This window comes from Trichoplax adhaerens, genomic scaffold (assembly GCF_000150275.1).
Source record: "Trichoplax adhaerens TRIADscaffold_6 genomic scaffold, whole genome shotgun sequence".
Lineage (NCBI taxonomy): Eukaryota > Metazoa > Placozoa > Uniplacotomia > Trichoplacea > Trichoplacidae > Trichoplax > Trichoplax adhaerens.
In genome coordinates, this window is record NW_002060948.1 from 4,138,566 (window position 1) to 4,162,014 (window position 23,449).

Genomic DNA, 23,449 nt, shown 5'->3' on the forward strand with positions numbered 1-23,449 from the left:
AAAGGGAGAAATGAATTTGAAAATAATAAGACAAATAATCCCCTACTGTTCTATAGTCTATCGTTGGCTTTGAATAATTTTTTGTACCGAACTAACGATATTGAGAAGGGATATATAAAATTGAAAGTAATAGGACAAGCAATCATCCACTATTCCATAGGCTATCGTTGGCTTCGAATAATTTTGTACTGAACTAACAATATTGAGAAAGAGGTAAATGAATTCTTAAGTAATAGGACAAATACTCATCTATTGTTCTACACTTTAGCATTGGCATTGAATCATTTTTGTACCGAACTGATAGTATTGAGAAAGATGACATATTTGGATTACATTGACGAAAACTAAATTATAAGATACCTTTTCTGTACATTTCCTTTAGTACACAAAGATTTTTAAGTTAATAGAAGAAGTTGAAAGTACTATTTGTTGAATTCAGTGCGATAGATCGCGTTGCTACTTGATAGCTTGAAGTAATTTAATACAATGGGAAGAATATCATATAGTTATAATACAGCTGGCTTTTGCTATGGAAAATTAAGCGTTTGATAGCTTTTCGGCTGAAGAATAACAGTTTTGAAGGTAACTAAGCGGTAAGCTGCAATCAGCCCAAATTCCTGAAATTAGTAGATCACGATACTGCTTGAAAGCTTAGAGTAATTCAAAATATTGCCAGAAAACATTATATACCAGTAATTGTTGTACTACTGGCTGCTGTCATGGGAAATTAAGCGTTTGATAATTTTCAGCTAGAAGGTAACATCAGATATCAATAGCCTAATTTACTGAATTCGGTTGGTTACTGGACTGTATGGCAACGTATGAGTAATTTATCAATTATACAATTGGCTAAACAGAAGGCTGTTCGACGATCGTTTCTACCCTATCCCCTTCATTTTGAAAAGGTGTCTAGCTAGTACTTCCCAATTAGATAGAATTAATTTTGGTGCTGGTATTAATTAAAGACTGAGTTTTACTTTATGTTACTGCTAGTAATTGATCACACAAAGCTAGCTATACATGTACGTGCGATTTAGATAAGGGTCGTCATATTAATCAAGGATTCCGTAGGTACTGGAAGCATTATAGTTGTCGATAAACTAAGAAGGGATAGTTTCAATTTATATTTGATAAACCTCAGCTCCATTACAGAGTAGTGTTTGTCTTCATTATTTTCTGGTCTATTATAGTATACCGGTAATTTATTATTTAATAATTACTAGTAGGAAAACAGTTTAAAAGATAGTAAATATGAATTTCTCGCATGTATAGCAAATTTTGATTTATAAATCTAGCTACTTCCGAAAAATTTAGATGTGATAGGATAAATTTATGGAATGAATCATAAACAGGAAAATAATTTACTCTTGAGCAATCGAATTATGCGGGCTAGCTTATTAGTCTTAGGTATCGTCGCTGGTTAGTATACGCTAGTAAGATCATGGAATCCTCTGGCTGATCACAATTTCGAGCAGTTTTACTATGGACCAGCTGAATCACTTACCGATTGATTTATTAATTTAAATTAGGAATAAATTAGGAAGAGGCTTTTATGCTTCCTTAAAATCTTGTTAAATCGGTTTACTCAGTTAATCATAAATTAATTTACTGACAATACTTTTCTTTTAAGTTAATAAATGCTATCAGACTGTATTATAGCTTTTTATTTGCAGATAAACTTGCGCCATAGCTTTCTGTCTCAGTAAACTTAATTGGTACTTGAACTGTACGCTATAGTGATTCCATTAAAAATATCTATCAACATATTTGTAGTAGACGCTAAACATGGCGGATAATGTTCGAATCGATTTTCTTTCCTATTTTTTGGCCTTAAAATAGTAAATCAAGTATTCAAGTAAATTGTTGAACTGCTATCAATTATAGATTAAAGTGTGAAGTAAATTCATGGTCATTCATGTTGAATGAAATGTTCTAGGTGATTGATTATCCATAAGAGTTATTTTTTCCATTTAAAAAACTATGAACATAGCTATTCAATTGATATTATGCCAAATCACTAGTTTCTAGGCGGTCAGTCATATACCGGATTTGCTACTATTGCCATTAGAGGCAATTGTGAATAGCATTTGAATGAAAGAGCTTGGTTAACGCCAACAAAAACTTCGCGTACAAACGTTACCTATGTACTAAATTAGACAGCCTAGTGTTTTATAATTTGATTCACGAATATGGGTGGATAGTCACGCTAAGTATTATTACCCCCAGACAAAACTTTTAATATTGTCAGAAATCTTATTAGTACAGCATGGTATACGAGCTAGTCAGAACTGTTAAATGGAGAATGCGGATGGTGCGACTGACTTTGCTCAATTAATTTATAATTTACTAAATAAAAGCGTTGATGACTATACGAGTAAGCTAAAGAGTAGAAATATCAAACCGATCGGAATAACATCACCATACGTTAGATATTTTCAAGGGAAAAAACTATATTTTAGCAATATCACAGCATTGTAAGTACTGATCTAGTTTCAGTCATGAAATGTGGAATCGGTTTTTAAAATTGGAACAGGATAATCATGATAATGTGTCGGTGTGTACCATCGACTGATAGAATAGAATTTTTGTTACACTAGTCGATATTTAAGGTTACTAGATATATACTGACAGATAGTAATATCATTAAAATTTACCTGAATAATAAGTGTAACATATCAAAAGCGGCTAAATTGAAAACCAAAACGTCGGTTAAACGTGATCTTGCTCTAATTCTCTTGAATATGAAACCGATCAAGAAAATATTTCCTACTAGGCCAGCTAATAAGCTGCAACCCATTACGGTGATGATGGGTATAGCTGCGGCAACTGTAAGATTCATCTTAATTGATGACGATATCTTTAGGTTATCAGTCGATATTAGAGAGATTTTCTACAGTGGATGCTGTATCTTATCTAATTCCACTTGAAGCAAATGAAGATTTTCCGATGTGTATTGGAAGATAAAATTACCAACAAAATTGTTTATTCAAAAATTGAAGTGATCCTATAAATACGTTTTCTTTTAAAGGAACTAACGGTAATTATATCAAGATTGAATACATATTATGCCATAGCTGCGCCTTTATATGATTTAATAATAATTCCTTTTATTTATGATCCGAAAGAATAGATTGAATAATTAATTGAACCAATAACAAAAGTAATGATGAAATAATTATATTATCATTACTATTGTTGGAATATTGAAAGTCAAGATAGATATTAAAAGAAAAAAATATGTTATCCCTATCGCTACATCTATCGAAAATGTCGTAGTAGTCTTTTGAATTTTCTGAAGTAATTTTAAAACAGTATAAAATGAATGAATGATATTTGTCTAAGCTGTCTATATGGCATCGGGTATTGTTTTCTGTTGTTAGATATAGATTTTCTATACATTTTTTAGATTTTTTGGATGTTAGTTGAGTTAAAATGCTCTTGTGATTTGCGATGAAAATGAAATCTTTGGGAACTTTATACTGCAGTAATGCAAAATGGTATATTGATTAATGGATCACATGGAATCCTAATGAAATCGTGAGCTATTGATTACAACTAGTGTTGTAGATTTCTAAAGCAATAAGGGTCGAATTTATTTCTTAATATTGATTTATAGCATCCGGTAACAATTCTACTCTGGAATTTTACGTTTTATTTTAGAAATATATGATCATTTATTCAGTAACTTTAACAAGCTACTACCGTTGTTTGACGCTTGATTTCAAGTACTTTGTAAATAAAGGAAAATAAAAGGACTTTTAGGATATAGCTAAGGCGGCAACTTTTTGTATTATACGACCAGAAGAATAAAGAATTGGCAAAAATGTGATCGTGGAACCTTACTCAACATTTCACATAGGGACAATTATAACTGAAACAAACATACAATAGCAATAGATTACACCTAGAGTTTTTAACAGCTAAACAAAGCCGCACATCGAGATTGCTTTAGCATAATAAGGGTAGAGGATTCGACAAGGTTCTCTCTAAAAATTGTTAAACTATGATTATATAATAAAACAATCCGATTCTACCCAACTAATCAATTGTAATATGACCTTCATCAATGAAATAATTAATACTTTTAATTAACTCTCTTAATTATTTGTTTTATAACTATGGATCCGTAAGAACTTGAATACTTTTGGATCGAATGATCGTATTCTGGCTATTTTACAATAACAGATGCGTTGAAGTATTAGATAAATATGGAGTAAGGTAGCAATAACTACTAAATAAAAAATTACTTTTTAGTATGACTACAACATCTGAGTAAGTCCTGAATATAAATTGTAAAGGAAGAACTTATTTTTTATATGGCGCCTTTGTAACCTTTAGAAATTGTTATTATTTTTATTAACATCGTCATTGTTATTTTGTTATCGCTCTAAGGAGATAATTATACCGACAAAGTGATCAGCAATCGTAGGATGTTATCAAAACGGTAAAAAATGAATAGTTAACAAGAATTGTTTGCTGCTGTTTCGTATTTTTTTTTATAGTTACAGACAATCTGTACAATCCATTGAGTAAATAAAATCATCTACTTCGATTGCCGAATTACAATTTTAGATAGGCAGATGATTTATAGGATATAGACGATTTCGTGACATCTTAAGGTACATCCGATTCATATCAGTCTTGAAGGATCAAAACATGAAAACTATTACCGGATCGTTAAAATGATCAAAATAATTGAGGATAAAATAGGTTACGGTATATTATGTTGCAATTACAGGCTCAGAGACATTTTAGGTAATAATAACCATAGATTTAAAAATCACTTTTCATTTACTAATCATTATTAAAATAATTTGTTCCATTTTGAGCTTACTGTGGGTTCATCATCGTTAGAAACTATGTAAAAAGACACGATTCCTGAATTTGATTTATAAATCAGCGAGGTAGTAAATTTATTTCACTGTTTAAATTGAAATGATTTCGAATAAAAGTAGTCATTATAAATGTTAAATAAGAAACCAATACCAAGATTTAAGTTTTATTGCACAGTTTGATTTGAAACCCAGAAAATCAAATTTTAAAACTAGAATATTATGAATTTTAAAATTACTGGAGATGATGTATAAACTTGAAAAAGCGATAGTGCATTATTTCTTTTGAAGATTTGTTCTTGAGGTCAGATTTATGGCATCATTGGCCAATGCTGGGTGTTCACTTTTTTGCTGAAAATTAATCCATTACAAATTCATGAATTAATCTGCCGGTAAGCCAAATTTTTAAGTATAGCTATTGAGATTAATAGGTTATCATACATTATATTATCGCTCTATGATTAATTATAAGAGGACGAAACTCTCACAAAATATTTGAGCGACGATTATAGTATGGAACAGTAGCTACTCAAATTTCATTACAGATTATTATTACATAAATTTTTAGAAAATGTTTTAATAGATCACTTATTAGGTATTTACTTTACCTTTTAATAATTATTCTGTAGTTTTTTATGGTAGTATTCATCAGCGATATGGGAACAAATTTCCTGGAATTCGTAGTGATTGCCTACGTGGCGTTTTGTTAAATGTTTGCAGCTTTACTTTTTTATTGGCCTCGATATATGTATAATTATCAAACAGTATTTTCGATGAAACTGCATTTGATGCCTCTTTTATCATTCGCAAATGACTTATCTTATATATCCGCTTTTTTAATCTCTTGATATAGGAAATGACGTATTCCAAAACATCGAAATTATGAATAAATTGTTAATGAATAAGTAGATAATAACTGAAAGGATAACTATTATTTTATTGCTCTATCCTCTTAAAATGTGAGATTGAAACTGATCACCTTTGCTTATTTCATTATAGTGTTACAGTGAGAGTACTAACTTAAAACTATTATAAAATAGTAGATAGGGACCCTATATATCGCTACACGACTAGTTCTTAGCTTATGCATAGTTTTAGTAGTATAGTCTGATAAGATATATCCGTACATGGTATACTCGGTTGTCTATTTCAATCAGTTGAAAACCAGGTCGGTAAATTGAAAGCTATTGATCAGAGTATTCCACTTTAGAAGCCATATTTTGCCATCTTTTCCTAGATTCAGTTCTATTGCTACAGTAACAACAAAATGGCTACATATGACTGTGATAAAAAAGTCAATTGTTTGGTAATGCAACTACACTTATTTAATAAGGCATTAACGGCGGTGGGGTGCGAGGAATTTTTTGGTCGGGATATTCCGCTAGCATAATGTAAAATCTCACTTTTTCCTGTAATATTTCCATTAATAGCAGTACTAATATAAAATTACAGTGCCAATTTCGAAATGATCATAAGTGATAAGCGTCATAGGAAATACATTTTGGGGGAGTTCTGTCAAATCTTAGAGCCTATTATTGTATTAGTTGAGAGACAATCAATTATATCTATCTCCTATCATCTAAGTAATGTGTTAGAAATAAAATGGTCGAGTTAAGTTCAATTTCCTTACTTGAACCGTTCAATATCTGATTATGCTCTTAAATTATTTATATGAGAGAGCAATTAAAATACTGCATGCTAACTTTTTAAAATGACTACGATATTGAAATCTTAAAATAGATCTAAAAAATAGATTGATGGCAGTAATTAGTTAAGCCTTACAGGAAAACATATTATCAAATTTCTATCTATACTCATAATGGTAGTAGTAGTAGGAGGAAAATTGATGGTGGTATGGTGCAATTTTTAAACGAATAAATCTTTAACTTGATGGTGATCTGTCTGCTAAAACTACGTTCAAGCATGTGAAACTCTAATTATACCGCTGTTGAGATAAAAGATGTTGGAATTGTTTTAGTATAATAATTAATAGAATTGAAATTGCAAGGCAGTAAAAAGAAGAAAATAGTTTGAAAGCTTTATTGGAAATATAATGTTCACTGCATTTGCGTTCGATCGTTAATAAAGATGCTATTGGTTGCTTGATAAACTTATAAAATAAAAGTAATAGCCTAGTAGAATTAAAGGGATAGCGTCATTGCAACTAGCTTATTTTCTGCCGAAGCTGATTTGGTAAATTTAGAAATAGCAGTATAACCATTTATTAAGCAGTAGGCGGAGAGAATTATTTCGATGTAAATCTTATGGTGTGGTTGTGAGAGTTAGAAAGAATTTCATCGACTGAAGCGCTTCTAACACTAGATGAATGTCCGAAAAAACGAATGAAACTGCTTTAAAAATCAAAAACGCTTTCTCGATAGATCGATAAGATCGTTCGAAGTCGGTATATGACTAACTGAAAATCAATTCTAGGGCGTATAAATGCTAAGAAATAGTGATTGTCTAAATGAATGGGCTATTGTTCATTAACTTTATAATTAAATCCATGAATGGGTATAGAAAATATATGAAAAATTAAGACTAGACACTCTAGACATGAATATTGTTGCCGGTTTCTGTTTACTGCCCACTTTAAAAATAAATTCGCGATTTTATCAGAAATCTTTTGTCAGAATGAATATCTTCTCTACCTAAGTATACAAATTTAACATAATATCTATACTGATCAATAAATATCGATGATGGATAAAGTTTGAAATTGTCGCAGTGTATAATTTTAGGTTCTACTCTAAGGCTTCGCAAAGGTTGCTTTCATCTATTTATATAATTAAAAAATTAATATTGTAGTGCTGCCGTTTAATACTGTTCATATCATTTCGCAGTTCACTATGCTTATTTATCGTCATGTTATTTCGAAATTTGGCTAAAAATTGCCACAATTGTTAATTTCTTTTGTGCATAATAAATTTTCTATGTGGGAATATTCGATAATACTTTCCTGTGGATGTGATGGTTAATAAATAGCCATAAGGGTTGTCCGAAAACGGTACCAAGTAATTGTATTTTAGATCGGACACAATGTTGCACTTCTTTTATTGAATTTCTTCATTCAGTATTATCGCTTTCATAGACATGCTACGTGATAATGCCTTCTGTTAAATTTAAGATTAGTGCTAGGACTGTAAAGATTAAATCTAAGCGTGTGTAAGTAGACTACAATTCATTCAAATGTAATATAGCCTAATTTTATATTGCAATCCGAGTAAATGATGCAATTTAGTACTAATAAGATAAACAACGATGCTTTTAATGCACTTCAAACTTAATAAATTCTCCAGATATACAACTACTGTACTGTCTTCATTACCTTTGTAAATCAAATATATTTGGCTTTGAATACAGCTTTCCTGTTATTCTACTTAGTAGAATATGCTGAATGCCTTCATTATTATTATCTTTCATTTCAGATACAATGCAACTTTACATTGAATTCCTTAATAAATGACGAACGCTACAAAAATGTAATAAATAATAATGCTTTCTGTACTGTTTAATTAACCTAAGTAAATCTGTTAAAATGACATGCATGACCATCACTAGTAAATTACAATCCAATTTAAAGATCTGCGGCATACTTGTTATTATATTTGGTAAGGCAAACTAAATACTTTTAAATATATATAGTGTATAAGGCTGCCTTCCTGTAGATGTAAGATTATGATTATTGCTATATGAAATTGTTAGTCAATAATTTGTATTTTATTACAACAGAAAATTATAAGTTACATTACATCAAAAGTATTACAGCGTTCTTGTTATCCAATTTAGTAGCACATATTAAATATTTTCATAAAGTATAATTCATAGGGCTATCTTTCAATGGATGTAAAGATTACTATTAGGACTGTATGAAATATTTGGTACATTAATTGTGTTACATTTCAACGGAAAAGAGTAAATTATGTTCCAGCTTAAATTATTACAGTATTCTTGTTATTATATTTAGTAGCACATACTAAATGCTTTCATACATGCATAATATATAAAGCTGTCTTTCTGTGGATGTAAAGATTACCATTGTAGCTATGCAAAACATTTAATAAATTAATTTGAAGCTAATTTAATTTAAAAAAACAGTAATGCTGTTTTCTTCAGTGCTTTAATTTAAGTTAACGGTATTTAATCTTCGTATTGAGCATTAACACCAGAATGTAAGTTGTAATTATCTTTCTTTGCTTTACCTTAAAATAATTGCCTACGCTATTCAGGTATTTGTCTCTCTGGTGGAATCGATTTTAATCACGTTATTACTGTCTAGTTTGCACAAATAATTAGCAACGTCTACGATATATTAAATTTTTAATCAGATAATGTTATTATTGTATTCTATTTAAAGTTAGATTAATTCTATTTTCAATAAATGCTATGGAAGTGTAACAACTAAGACTCGATGTTACACTAGGTGATGAATTATCTGATCTATAAATGAAACATTTTCAGTTTAATCTTGATTATTCAGAAAATTTATCAATTTATATTGATCGATAAACTTAAGTAAATGATTAAAAAATGGGGCTATACTGCACCGCAGAGGAATCCAAAATTACTTTATGCCTGCACTATCAACGTTTACAAAGACACATTAGTGCGATTTATAATTCAAATATTAGCTAATTAGTTAAAGAATTAAGTAAGTAATTTACGATTACAAGAATAATTAAAAAAATCCTATATGCAATGTATGAAAAAGTCATATGTAGTTTAATGTGCCGTCATCAATTAGTGCCATACCATTTAATAATACGACATGATGTTGCGTCTACAGTAAGCTTGGTTTACTATGTAGCAAAGTCGTGAGAGAATACTTATCCGCTCTACTCTAAATGAATCCGTTCAATATTCTATCACGCTACAAAATATTTATTTCATATATAATATTATGTATTTGTTTGCTGAGGTAATCCTTAAAGAAATTCAATATTTATTTCAACATTGGATTCTACAATCAATAACATATCCATTGCGGTTAACCAAAGTTCTATAAAGCTTTGAATAGGTTTTGATTTTTAATAAATACCAAGATCCATCCATCTTACGCGCAAAATACATATAAATTTTCTATTTACTTCAAGTTAAGAATAGTGACTTGAAAATAGTTTTTATTAAATATTCAATTTGAATCGTCTGGATATAACCGTAGCCAGTGAAATCTGCATTATAGTTCGCATAAAATTTTCAATTTATTGACGAATGCATTGGCTGGATATAAAATGCGTAAGTCAATAAATTGAAAAACGATAACTAGATTATGGTACATAGTGATTTGGTCGATCTTAGTAATATGCGGCACAATTTTTATCAAGTAGGGAGTACTACAAGAATATGAAGAGAAATATAGATAAATACTGACGAGAGTTATTGTTCTTCACATATTTGTAATGCCGTGTCTAGATATAGCGTAAGTGCTAATAGGAAAAGTAAGGCATGATTGATTGATACCGATTAGAAATATAAACTTCTACTAATTACTAATGTCTTTACAGTGTGCACCATCATATCAATTTTCCACTGAAGGTTTTATCCACACTGTAACAGCTACGATATTTAAATTTCATAGCCTTATTGTCATCACTTTTATAGGCTAGACCCTATAATCGCGATCTTAAAGGAATTGTCGTACTTACAGATAAAATTTAATGACTTAAATTCTATTCGAAGGATTGGATAGCGCCTTCCTGGCGGTAGGAGAATCATTTATTGCTGGTGTTTGCGATGTCTTTCCTTTAGAAGACCACCTTGGTCGATGATGATATCTATGACAAGCTTTAAAAGCATCCGTTATATCTTGTCTCATCTGCGTGCTAGTAATAACATAAATGACAGGATTGCACATGCAATGCGCAAATGTCATCCAAATTGTCGCTTCCAGAACGAAAGTGACTAAAAATTTAACCTTGTAAAATGTAGGAACAGAAGTGATTAATAGTGAAAGTAATTGATAAGGGAAACAGCAAACAAGGAAAACAGCAGATGTTATTGACATAGTGATGATCACTTTATGTTTATAATGATGAATTGAAGAATTGGATAATCTAGATCCCATTCGAGTTAGTTTAATGCCAATATATATGTGGATAATACATATGAGCAGAAATGGTAGAAAGACGAATAAGGTCGACGAGCAGATGACATAAATTTTTTGAAGTTGTCTCGTTGGCCAAACTTGTCGACATTGTTGGCCGTTTCGGCTTGTTGTCACTTTTAAAAATATGAGTGGCGGAATAGCACTTAAAGTTGACAATATCCATATCGATGAAATAGCTGCAATAAGATATTTTTTAGGTATCCCATTGGTTAAAGTTAAATTGAGTGAACGATAGCGATCAAATGCAATAATGAGCAATGTTAGCCACGAGGCATAAAATCCACAAGTTTGCAATAAGTAAATTAATTTACAGACTATAGGACCAAAGATAAATGTTCGTGTCAGTAAGAGAACCATGATGACGGGGATTGTTAATGTAACCATTAAATCGGCAATGGCTAAATTTAGTATGCAGACGTTATTACTCGATCGAAATTTCTTTTTCCAAATTAAAATGGAACAGATTAAAATATTACCAAGTAAGGAGAGTAAAAATATAGATGCATAACCAATTTCAGCAAAGATGACATTAAGAGATATGTGAGGAGGCTCTAATATTATAGAATGATTAGTTGCATTATTTAATCCAGCCATGATTACTTTAAAGATGTCAGTAAGGTTGGATAATTATTAGAATACTCTAGAACTTGAGGATTGATAGGATTTTAGAAAATAAAGATGATGTGATCTTATTGAATGGAGTCAGTTTTAAACGTCTTACTAACTTAATGTGTGAAGATAGTATGGTAGTAAAATAGTATTATTGAGACACTCTAGGGTTAAATCGAGCTTTCGAAGGAAATAAAAACGATACTTTAATAAGTTCTTTATAAAACGACGATTAAGTACTTTAATAAATGCAAATACTGTAATACTGCTGCGAGAATTATGAATTAATCAATCAATTTTAAATTTATAGAAATACCTTGCTTTCTATTTGAATCGAACAAAGTAAATGTCATACGGATATGATTGTATATTTATAGATTCGGATTATCTGTAGATGTATTATGATGGTATTTATATTTGCTTATTTGTGATGTTAACTGACATTGATTAATTAATTAGCTCGCCATTTGCTTGAATAATTTCAGTTCTTACATTGCTTTGATTTTAATATTACGCAACATCATGGGTTTATGTTGATGTTTTATTATTTAAAGAAATCTAGAATAAATCATCAAAGTGAAACAACAACGCTTTGTAATATTGAAATTAAGAACTATAGATTGATCGAGCAGTTTTTAATATTATTATTGAATTGATAATGTAAGAGAAAGAAATGTATTCTTCTGGGATTCATATTTATTTTTGAAGGCAGATAGACAAATACAACTGTATACTTATCCTTGCTGGATCTAAGATTGATCTTGTTAATGTTAAAGGAATATGATTGAAGATGAATGCTCAGCGGATGAAAACAAGCAGCAATAGTAATAAATTATTTTCTCATTTGTTCCTTTCAGCTATATGTGAAATTGATTGTACATCTAGAATTAATAATCAACATGAACTTCAATATACTTTATATTGTGACCGTAGGCGAAATAAATTCCGGTTGTTGTTGACTTAATTAATTGTAGCTTTATTTAGAATAGAATATCTATAGCAAATTAAAAGTGGGTAAATATAAAAGTTTTTTACGACTTTTTATTAATCAAAAGCGATCAATGACGCATTACTAATATTAAGGTTGCGATATTCTGATATGAGCTATTTCTTGTAAAGAGGAAAAGTCTCAATAAGAAACAAAGCCCTACCGAAAAATCCTCATCGGGAGCTTTAAAATTGAAAATTCAGATATCTTTTTCTCAGTTGCACTATTTAAATTAAATAAAAAAATATGCAAACTCCATTAATCGTTTTCTATAGAGGTAATATTATTAAAAAATGATGAAAACAGCTATAATTATATTAATGCGTATTGAAATCACAGAAACCTGCATCTCAATGACAGTGAATAATTTTTTTCATTTTCATGCTATTGAGAATTAGAATTGATCTTATCCAGCTATTACAATACTATGGTAAGAATTACATTTGTTTAGTCATTTTAGTAATACAGTTGTCAATTTTAATAACACTTTTCGCACGGATCGTACGTATATTGTAACAAGCTCATTTTTCAGCTTTCATTCGCTTTCTCTATACAAGTATTGGCAAGCTTTGTTTAAAACTAAGCCTAGTAGGATATTTATTACTCTTATATTCCTTTCTTAGTAATAAATAGTACCTATATTCTTAATTAGTTTTATGACGATGTTATCAAGCCTACGTTAAGTTATTTCTATATTGAATTAATTTGTCCTCTAATTAGTCTAAAAGTAAGCTAAAAAGGATCGCTAAAAGGTTAGAAGTGATATTAGATTCATGATGATTATGCTTATAAGGTAATCAGAGTTTACTAAGGACTTCCATTGTAGTTTGATTTATTAATCATTTTTTAGATGATTAACACATCACCACTAGCTGTATATAGCCTTCATTTCTTTATGTAAACGGCAGCTAATATTAGTTTCTCTGTTTCAAACAGTATGTTAACAGTTGTTTTTATAAATAAAATATGCATCCAATTTATTTGCTAATTTGTCTTCTAAGATATTGAATTCGTAGATGGGTGATAACTAGGTAGCTACTAGGAAGGAAGTACATACGTTGAAAATTTTAGCTGATTTCGATTTCGTCTGTGTTTGAATTCGTGATACTTCGTTCATACGATTGGGTTAGTGAGATACAAAATTTATTTATTCATTGTGCATAGTAGACTTGCTCAACTTTAAACAAATATTTAAAAGTTTTTGCTTTCATTTGCAATGTTTTGGCCAATTATTAATTAATGAATTTAAAATGGCGGCCAAAATGAATTTTTTTACTCTTTATTCAAATACTCACAACTAGCTAATATGATTTTATTAGGTGGAGTTTCTGCTAGCTAGTACATTCAGTTTAACTGTATCGACCAAGACATATTCAATACAAAGTATGTCTGGAAAAAATAGCTGCATTTGCCACTAGCTTGAATACTTTATGTATTATTCACAGTAACTATAAATGTCATCGACTACACAGCTTTATGGTTCCTTAGCCTAAAGCACCACTGCCTACGTTTTTCAGATTTACTTACTTTAATTAAAATTTGATCAAGCATATCATTGAACATGGATCTATAAATTTATATTAAGAAATTTCTTTTATTGCCTTCGAATATTCTACCGTACTACTCCATTTTTAGATATTTCATGAAGCAGCTTAAAACCATTAACTATTTTTATTACTCATAATATCAGAAATGAAAGGACAATTACATAGGATATTCGAACTAATCACCTTAAATGACCATGCTTTTAAATGCTATACAAGTCTTAAGAAAATCGTTTGATTATTTGCGTTCAACAAAATTTAGTGCAAATTAGTTTATTCATACACATTTAATTTCACTAAATCGAATTTGCTTGTACTCGGGGATTGATAATTATAATAGATCATTTCACTATTTGAAGCTTACATTTGTGGTCTAGAATTTATCCATTAAAATGGCAATTATTCCTTTAAATGTTATTGAACTCTGAATCTATCGATAAGCGGTATTGAATTCCTTTACATTTCAAATATCATGAAAATTTATCATACATTTTAGGTAAAACGTAGGGCAATAATCTAAAGTAATACAATAAAATTAAACAAGATCAGACTCTTGGACAAGCTGATGATCTCTATAATAATGATATTACTACGGTAGAGATCGGTCACCTACCGATGCTAGCACAGTTAAATTAAATTCGGTTTATCTTCTATATTAGAACCGAAATCTTGATAAGTTAAAGTAGACAGATGCATTTATTATTCTACAGTGACGTAGTTTATTAACTTTGAACTTGACTTTATCGGAAGCATATACTATTTATATTGAAATTCGTATTTGTGATATCATCAAAATTTTTTCTAAACAGTTTTATCAGTGACTTAGTATATTTTAACCGTAGTCTAAAATCGATGTCAAGGCTATTTAATATTGCTATTTAAAAACTAAAATTTGCCTGCTCTACTTGGCACCGTCATGGTACTCTCTAGGTTGTAAAAGGATGGATTTTATCTTATATTTTTAATTTAAATTTGGAATTTAACTCTTTAGTGGTACTTTTCTATAAGCTAGTATCATGGTGTCAATTCTATATACCCAAAGTCCAAATTCCGATAAAATAATGCTGTAATATTAAAAATATATGAATTAAATTGCAGGTATGACTGGCACCTTGTTAATATATTAATGAATAGAATACGCTTCCTTTAAGTTGTTTGTATTCCATAATTACATATGCTAAGTCTAAAGTACATATGGCATATAATAGATAAACATCTCATAATTGAAAAGAAAAAAAAATGGGTAAACAGTTTAGCTAATTTACGTAACTGGAAGGCAATTGTATTCTAAAATTATAGCTTTTGATTTTAGACGGTATGTTCAGTGACATAATTAATGTTCAAATAACGATTTTAAACATTACATTATCCATACTTTACAAATTACTACGTCAAATTATCTTACCGCTATGATGTTTTCTTCACATATTTATTCTAGAACTAACATGCTTTCACTTTTGACAATTCAAACATGATGTTTCTAATTTACTCTGATCGACACATTAGTTTTCAAAATGATATACTGAAAGATGAACATTGAGGTAATAACTATTGAAGAATTTCAATATTCGAGTGAAGATATGAGCGTGTTATTACTCCTTAATTATGTAAAGTAAATTGTGTGGATTAGTGTTAACTAGGGTAACGGAAAGCGATTTCAATTGAAAACATTCACAAGCTCTCAAACAATGATTAATTATTACAATCGACTTCGTAAGTTTCGCAATGTTGCAGTGCTGGTAAATATGGAGCTGTAATAGCAATTAAATTGTAATTTTACTGATGATAGATCAAATTTTCATGAAAAATGATAGCTATTTTTACTTAGAATCGCGTCTTCAACGGAATTTAATAATATCAAAAGAAAAATTTTAAAACAATATAGAATAATTACTTGGTCGTATACTTATTCTAAAAAATCTAATATAGCGATCGGTACCTTAATTAAGAACTAACTAAAGAAATTGGCAGCTATTTTTAGATTGTAAGCTTAACCAGTACATTTCTTTCTGTTGAAGAGGTTGGTAAGGTCAGGCCGAGAAAGTCATTTTGTTGATAAAATTTTGATGAATTTTTTATGTTAACTCTTTTTATGGGGAAAGTAAAATCGCTAACATCCAGTTACATTGATTTAGTACCCTTATTGGCCAACTTTTGTTAATTATTTCATCAGCCATCGAAAATTACCCTCGAAATGTCTTTGCATCAGTCACATATTCTACTTTACCATAGTAATATTGAATACGAAATGCACGTTTTAGACAAAACTATATTATGAGACTAATGCAGTTATTCTGGGAAAACTGAATAAGTTTTCATCGTAGGGTTTTTGGTATGGTGTTCATTGCTCTCTACGACTTATCAGTTCTTGGGACATTCATTTAAAAATAGTAATCATTACTAATGTATAATCGAAAATAGATTCAGTACTTTTGCACCTGCACCTTAATATAAGCATAAGAACAATCACTATTCTTACTATTGTATGATTGTAGTTAACCATCGCAACTGAAACATTTAATCTTCTTACAGAAACTTTTTGAATATTCCAATAACTGCCAAATTATGTTATATAAAAGAAAGTGAAACATAAATATAAAGAATAATAAGTACTACGTGTTTGCTTTACAAACAAGATACACCACTTAATAAATTACTGGTAACCTTTTTGGGGTCAGAATTGACTACTTTCATTTTCAGTATAGTGAAAAAATCGAGATTTTTATTTACTGAAGGTACCGTATTTATTCCATTAATCCAATATAAGAGAGAAAATTAGCTGATATATAAGTTTCAATTAATAGAGCAAAAGATACCGTTATACCAGAGTAGTAAGCACAATATTTATATAAAGTATGAAAGTAGCGATACTATATTTATATAGAATATGAATTTAGGCAACGTGAAGTATTAAACCATATGATTTAATACATTGACAGATTAGTACATCATTCCATTCGATCCAAAGAGGCATGATTTAAGATCAGAGTTTCTACGATATTTAACTAATGTAGGACACGCTTAATTAATAAACGAATTTAAGATTCAACCTTGTAGGCAGTAGGTACGCGAATAGCTAATCAAATGTATATTTAAAGTACAATTTGGTAGTATTGAAAATCTAAATGGGAACAATTTCCACCGAAATATGGGCACACACACTATATAAGTACCCTTGTGCAGTTATTAAATATAAAACTTGCTACGGTTATCATATGAGCTAATGCATTATGCGTATATTTAAAAGTTTGATATAATACCGCACGTATAAAGTAGAAAACTAGACATAGTAACCGAAATTCTTTTTTAGAATCTTGTTGTAGCATAGGTTATGGTAGAATAGCAAAAATTTTTTCGTTGCTTGAATATGATATACAGTACTGTAGAGGATAGTATGCAATAGTGATATTATTGCAGAATTTTCGAACTCTGATACTGGATTTTTACTGAATGAAGTATACAAGTTTCCTTATTAAGAATACTACAGATTGATAACTCCTATTACGATGAAATAGTAGTGGCTAACTATCTTTTATACTATTAATCTTATAAGTCATGCTCCTAGTTCCGATTATAGCTTGCGTTCGCGTATATTATTGCAACGATTTCTGTTTTTATTTATGATTCATCATGAATCTACAAACCAACAGATTGTAGAACTCGATGGAATATATCCACAGATCACAATAGCTTGTTATTTGTGAAGTGTAAATGTGTGCAGAATTTCTAGCATTTTTATTTTCGCCCGTACAGTACATAAGATTGTTAGGCTTAGTAAATGATATGTATAATTATATAAAACAATTAGTACAAATAGTGAGATATAGCACCTGATATCAACATTTGCGGGGTTGATTTCATATAATGTGCTGTCAGTATCGTAGGTGATATAATTGCATCTTATCATTCGAGTATTAATTTGGTAAATTTGAAATATTCTAGCTTATTGCATATTAGGTTGTGTATTTTGTGGTAGATATTATTTAAACGGAATAATGTGTTCTTTTACAATATTTATAAGAAATAGCGAAGAGCCGTTATTATAAGACTAATACTTTCATTAAATATCCAGCTGGTCAAAGTGTTACATTGAGTAATAATTTGAAAAGTTTTCCTGGAATTAATGTGGCAGCGTTTCATGTAATCAAAATGCAAATAATCATACGTTTACATGCTGGAGCTACCATGATACATTTGATATGCTTTAACTTACATTAAATGTTATATTAAAAGATTAAAACTGTAATGAAAGGAGTAATTTCGGCTAATTACGGTAGTAACATATAATATTATAAAACTATGTCACCTTAGTGATTTGCTGAGTTTTAATAACTTGAATTTCGAGTTAGTAGATTGTAATCTATGGGACTATAAAACCCATCCAAGACAATAAGAATTAAATAAATAATTATTATATAGAGAAGATTATAGTTAGATATGAGTATCACCAATATGTATAAGTATTCCTATGATGAAGATACATCGAAGATATTTCTGGGTCTTCTCTTATCTCGAACAACTTATCAAGATTAGTTTTCTATCACAAGTATAAGTTTTGTCCTTAAGCTTCATGGCAGAAACAATAAAGATCGTCTCCTTACGCTTAAACGATAAAATACCCATATTACTTGTTCTTATGATCTTCTATTGATTTTAATTTTATCACGATAATTTATAGCATTATAACTTATAAAATATTGATGTTGTTATTTATTTATTTACGTAGCATGACAGCCGGCAGGCTTGGCAGGAATTAAAATTTAATTTAACTGAGTTATTGATCTAGTTGAAATATACCGTGAAAATTTATCATGGAATGGCGATAGTCAATCTAGCTAACAAAGAACCAACCGCTATTATGTTCTTTCTGAGAATTATCTCGGCAATCGATGTAGGGCAATTGCTGAGAGAGGTTAATACAGTATATGTTATTGTTAAAGTTTAGGGATCTGAATTACATATGCTATGATAATGATAGTCTAAAATCCCTATAAATGATCAAATACCAAATTCCTCCAATTTTAATATAATTTCGATTGCTAGTTATAAGTATTTCAGTGAAAGCTGAAATTCTATATATGCTGGTGATAATTTCGCTAAACATTGCATTTAATTTGTATTTGACTGTATAAAAATGCAATGTATTATCTACTTCTTTAGATATTTACACATCTAAAGTTGGTACACGATGTTACACTACTCATTTTCCCTTATACAAGTATCTCTTACAATGAGTATTTCTTGACTAGTAGCTTGTATATATTTTTCAGCATAGGTTATTGCAAGAAATGAATGATAGAGTATTAATTTTTTTCTGCTGTAGTTGTGGTACTTTTTTGCTGAGTACTTTATTAACTGAATTTTTAGTGACCTGATGAGCATTGAAGATTTTAAATTAATTCATTCTCCATTTCTACTTTTTTGTTATAAATAATTATGAAACAATTAGTGTATGATATTAGTTAAAATATTACTTCCGGGATGACGATAGTGTTATCGAGTTAATATATATATATAATTATAATATATGTATTTTAATTCTGTGAATCAGATTAACTAATTATTAGCTTTACGTCAGATGTCTTTTATAGTGATCCGTTTGCGATTATATTGCAATTTCAATTTTATTTCTTTCTGTCTTTGTTAGGCTTAAGATTGTAACGATCTTTATTGCTTGAAAATTTATGCAATAGTTTTGATTTCTGCTAATTTTTGCATGTTTCACGATCCAGCATGTATATATACAACATGAAGGGTAGTAGTAATTGATGATCGCATACAATTTTGACTGGTGTATATTAAACAACCTATTGAGAAAACAAAGCAAATTAATATGTTAACTAAATGATCTTCTGTTTATTCACCTAAATCGGTGATTCATAATGTTTGTACACATACGTTAAATGATGTATTTACCGAGAAAGAATACTTGGTCTATTGAGAGAGTAATGAAATAAAATTATTCTTAAAATGTAAACTATCTATAAGAAGCTGTGTCACAACCCTCACTTGTGGCAAAGGAAAGTAAAGAACTCTAGTGTAGTTACTTAAAACTTGGGCTATTTCTCCCAGTACTTTCAGTTTCTATGAGAGAAGTATTTGAGAACTCGATTTCTCGGCTGATCTCTACAGACAACTGACTAATTATTACACTATTCTTCACGATATGAGTCTTGCCGTTTCTTGAGCAATTACTTACTTTATTCTACTAACACACGCGCTTAAATAGGTTTCTACAGTGAATTCCAATATTAACGAGTGAGAATTCATGCTTTACAAGTTACATTAATTAGTATAATACCATTACTAAATATACATGTCGATATTCTCAGACTTAGATAGCTACAAGCTATCAGGTGTTAAGACGCTTAACCTTCGTTCATATACAGCTCAATTTTTAGAGATTAACACACCTTATAAACCTACGTAAATTAACTGCTAACAACTTCTATTTTTATCTCATTTCTACCATCCTATTATCAGCTACCAGCGCATTAAAACATAGCACATAACCTTATCTTATCTATTCATAAGCATTCATTAATTTACAGTTACTTAATTAGTAACGGCGTACCGTGGCAAGCTGAAAGACGTTGTACAATATTTTGATCATTTGTAACGTTAAATATACTACGACGGTAGTGCTTATAAATTTTCAATTACAACTTATCTGAATGGCTATATAAATAAGTTGATGATTAATAGACGCTACATCGTGATTATACGAATAATGTAAACGCTAATATCTTACAATTGTATTATAGTATTGATAAACTTTAGTGAGTAGGACAACTCTAATTTAGCAGCTTAGGCAACGTCTACTAAATCATTTACAATTCCATAAACGTTCTCATGTAATTTATCGATCTGTAGATCAACTGTGGTTAGTGTAAAATCAGATTATAAATCCCAATAATAACATCACGTATACGAATTATGATAATACGGGGTAGACTTCGCGACTTTTTCCTTCAAAACTGAATGCGTAACTTTGACATTATAAGCGGATAAGCCATTATTTTACTTCCATCATAAGATGGAAATATTAGCTGGAGATGATAAAACGGCCGAGAGATTGGAAAAATTTCGATAGCAATAAATATGAAGGTTTAACAAAGATGTCCTTATATATAAACTAAACCTAAATGAAAGCTATCAAAGACGAAATTTAAGGCTCATTATATAACAAGACAAGAATCGCATGAATTGATTATATATTAAAATATGGAATAAGCCTGTGATAATAGATATAATTTGTATTACAATGTTAGATAGTGTCCTGAACAGTCAAATCTAGGGAGAATTAAGATAGATAAACTAAGCTATTTTTAATTGTCGACTAATTATTTATTTACATTACGAATAATTAGCTCTGTAATGAGTGTATTATGAAGCCTATGATGAAAGTATAGCAGATAAAATTTTATATTCGCATTAATTATTTACATCAGATATCGAATGAAACTGCTATTGCCATTAATTTGCTATAACATAGGTTAATACCTATCCATGATTTTATCTAGAGTAACAGTTTGGGCTAAATTTTTTAATTATATGTTATCCTGCAGCATCAAGCAGAAAATTAAAGCTGATAATCCTTGGATTTATCGATGAAATATGATATTTCATTAGTATATGGTAAAACCGTAAATCGTCTAATCCCATTTTCTTATTTTCTTAGACATTTTACTTAAATTTTATTTACCAGCAATTAGTTTAGTGTATAAGTGCGCTGTCTCAGCTATTAGAAAATTTTAATTTCTATTCTGTTAAAAAAATTACTTTTGTTAATTTCCAACTTTAAATGTTTATACAATTATAGGTATATGTAATTGGTAACATGATAGGTATTATTATTATTATTTTACTTATTTAAAAAGCTACGTTATTTATAGATTACTTCTTCGCGAATTCCTAGAAATGTGATATTGAGGTAATGTTAGCATTTGCTTACAGGGTTGATAACACAAGTACTTAAAATTGGTGCAACACGATAATCTCTAGTATGATCAGATTACTTCTGGATTTTTTTATTGAATCTATACTCGCGTATGTCTATAATTTCATTTATGTCGAGATACATGGATAATATATAGCTTTATTATCATTTATTTATTTGATTGCAATAAACAGATCGTTATTAATAATCTTATTTCATTAAAAAATATTGTATTAAGAAAAAAGGGATAACTTTTTTATTGTAAATTAAATGTCTCATGTTATTATTTAAAAGAAGATTAATGTTAGACTTTTTATAGTCAATACAAGTAGAATAAGTTTTTAATACCATCATTACTAGATAAAGATAATCTCTTATTGAAACTGTTGCTGGTCTAAAACTCATAAGTCATAATGCTATAGCCAATTGAAGCCATTTTACAACTGAATTTCAAATGAGTTAGTATATAAAGTACGCGTATTACGTCTGAAAGTTGAGTTAATGAACATTATGATTGGAATTGATTATTGCTAAAGAACATTATCACAATCATTTAACTAGATAACGGGGTCGATTAATTATGATCAGCTGAAGTTGTTCAAGTTATGACGTCATGATCAAGCCATAAATTGAGATCTAATAATAATAACGATATCATCAGGAAAGTTAACTATATGGAAATAAAAGCATCAGTAAATTTTTATCAAGTCATTAAGTAAAATTATGAACCTAGATGAGTCAATTTCGTTAGTGCACGTAAGCGTGTTCACTATTTTAAGTTCATTCTTTTTACTTTTTTCTAAATGTATCTACATGCTGATTGATGGTATTATTTCTTCATGGAAAATTCTAATTAATATTAGAGATAAGATGAAATAAAATATTATCCACAAGTATAATAGATATTTTCCTGTAGTAAAATTGACCGCGATCTTAAATGTATTATTATGAGCTCTTATCTAAATCAAATTTCTACTCACAGCTTGAAGATATTAGTTTTAAATGATATTTTTTAATTAACAATCTACCCGAAACTGCTCAATATTTATTGAAATCGAGGTAAAGACAAGATATTTATGTAATTGCAGTAACCTATGTTTTCATCTTTTCTTATTCACTTTGGCCAACTTAATTAACGCTTTATCTTAGTAAATACTCTCCTGACATCGCTGCGTGTTATTACTGCTGCTTAATTATTTCTACCTTTGTTTAAGTGCTAAAATACAAATTGTGCACGAATGTACGTATATAGAGATGAATATTTGCACCATATTTATGTATAGTAATGAAGGTGGGCAGATAAATAGGTGTTAAGGAAAAGAAAGATACCATCAATGCAATCTGGAGCTCTTATAGCCTCACAATTTAATTTAATAACTTAATTGGTGATTACAACTTTGAAAAGAGATCATTAACGAAAGTATTTGGCTT

The 23,449-nt window shown here is 29.5% G+C and overlaps 1 protein-coding gene across 1 annotated transcript; it reads right to left on the bottom strand.

Moving 5' to 3' along the window:
- Positions 1–10,494: 10,494 nt before the first annotated feature.
- On the bottom strand, positions 10,495–11,532 carry TRIADDRAFT_57576 (uncharacterized protein; the record flags this gene model as incomplete). Its single annotated transcript, XM_002113755.1, has 1 exon — positions 10,495–11,532. The coding sequence occupies one exon, from the start codon at positions 11,530–11,532 to the stop codon at positions 10,495–10,497; it is 1,038 nt and encodes a 345-aa protein (XP_002113791.1).
- Positions 11,533–23,449: the final 11,917 nt, after the last annotated feature.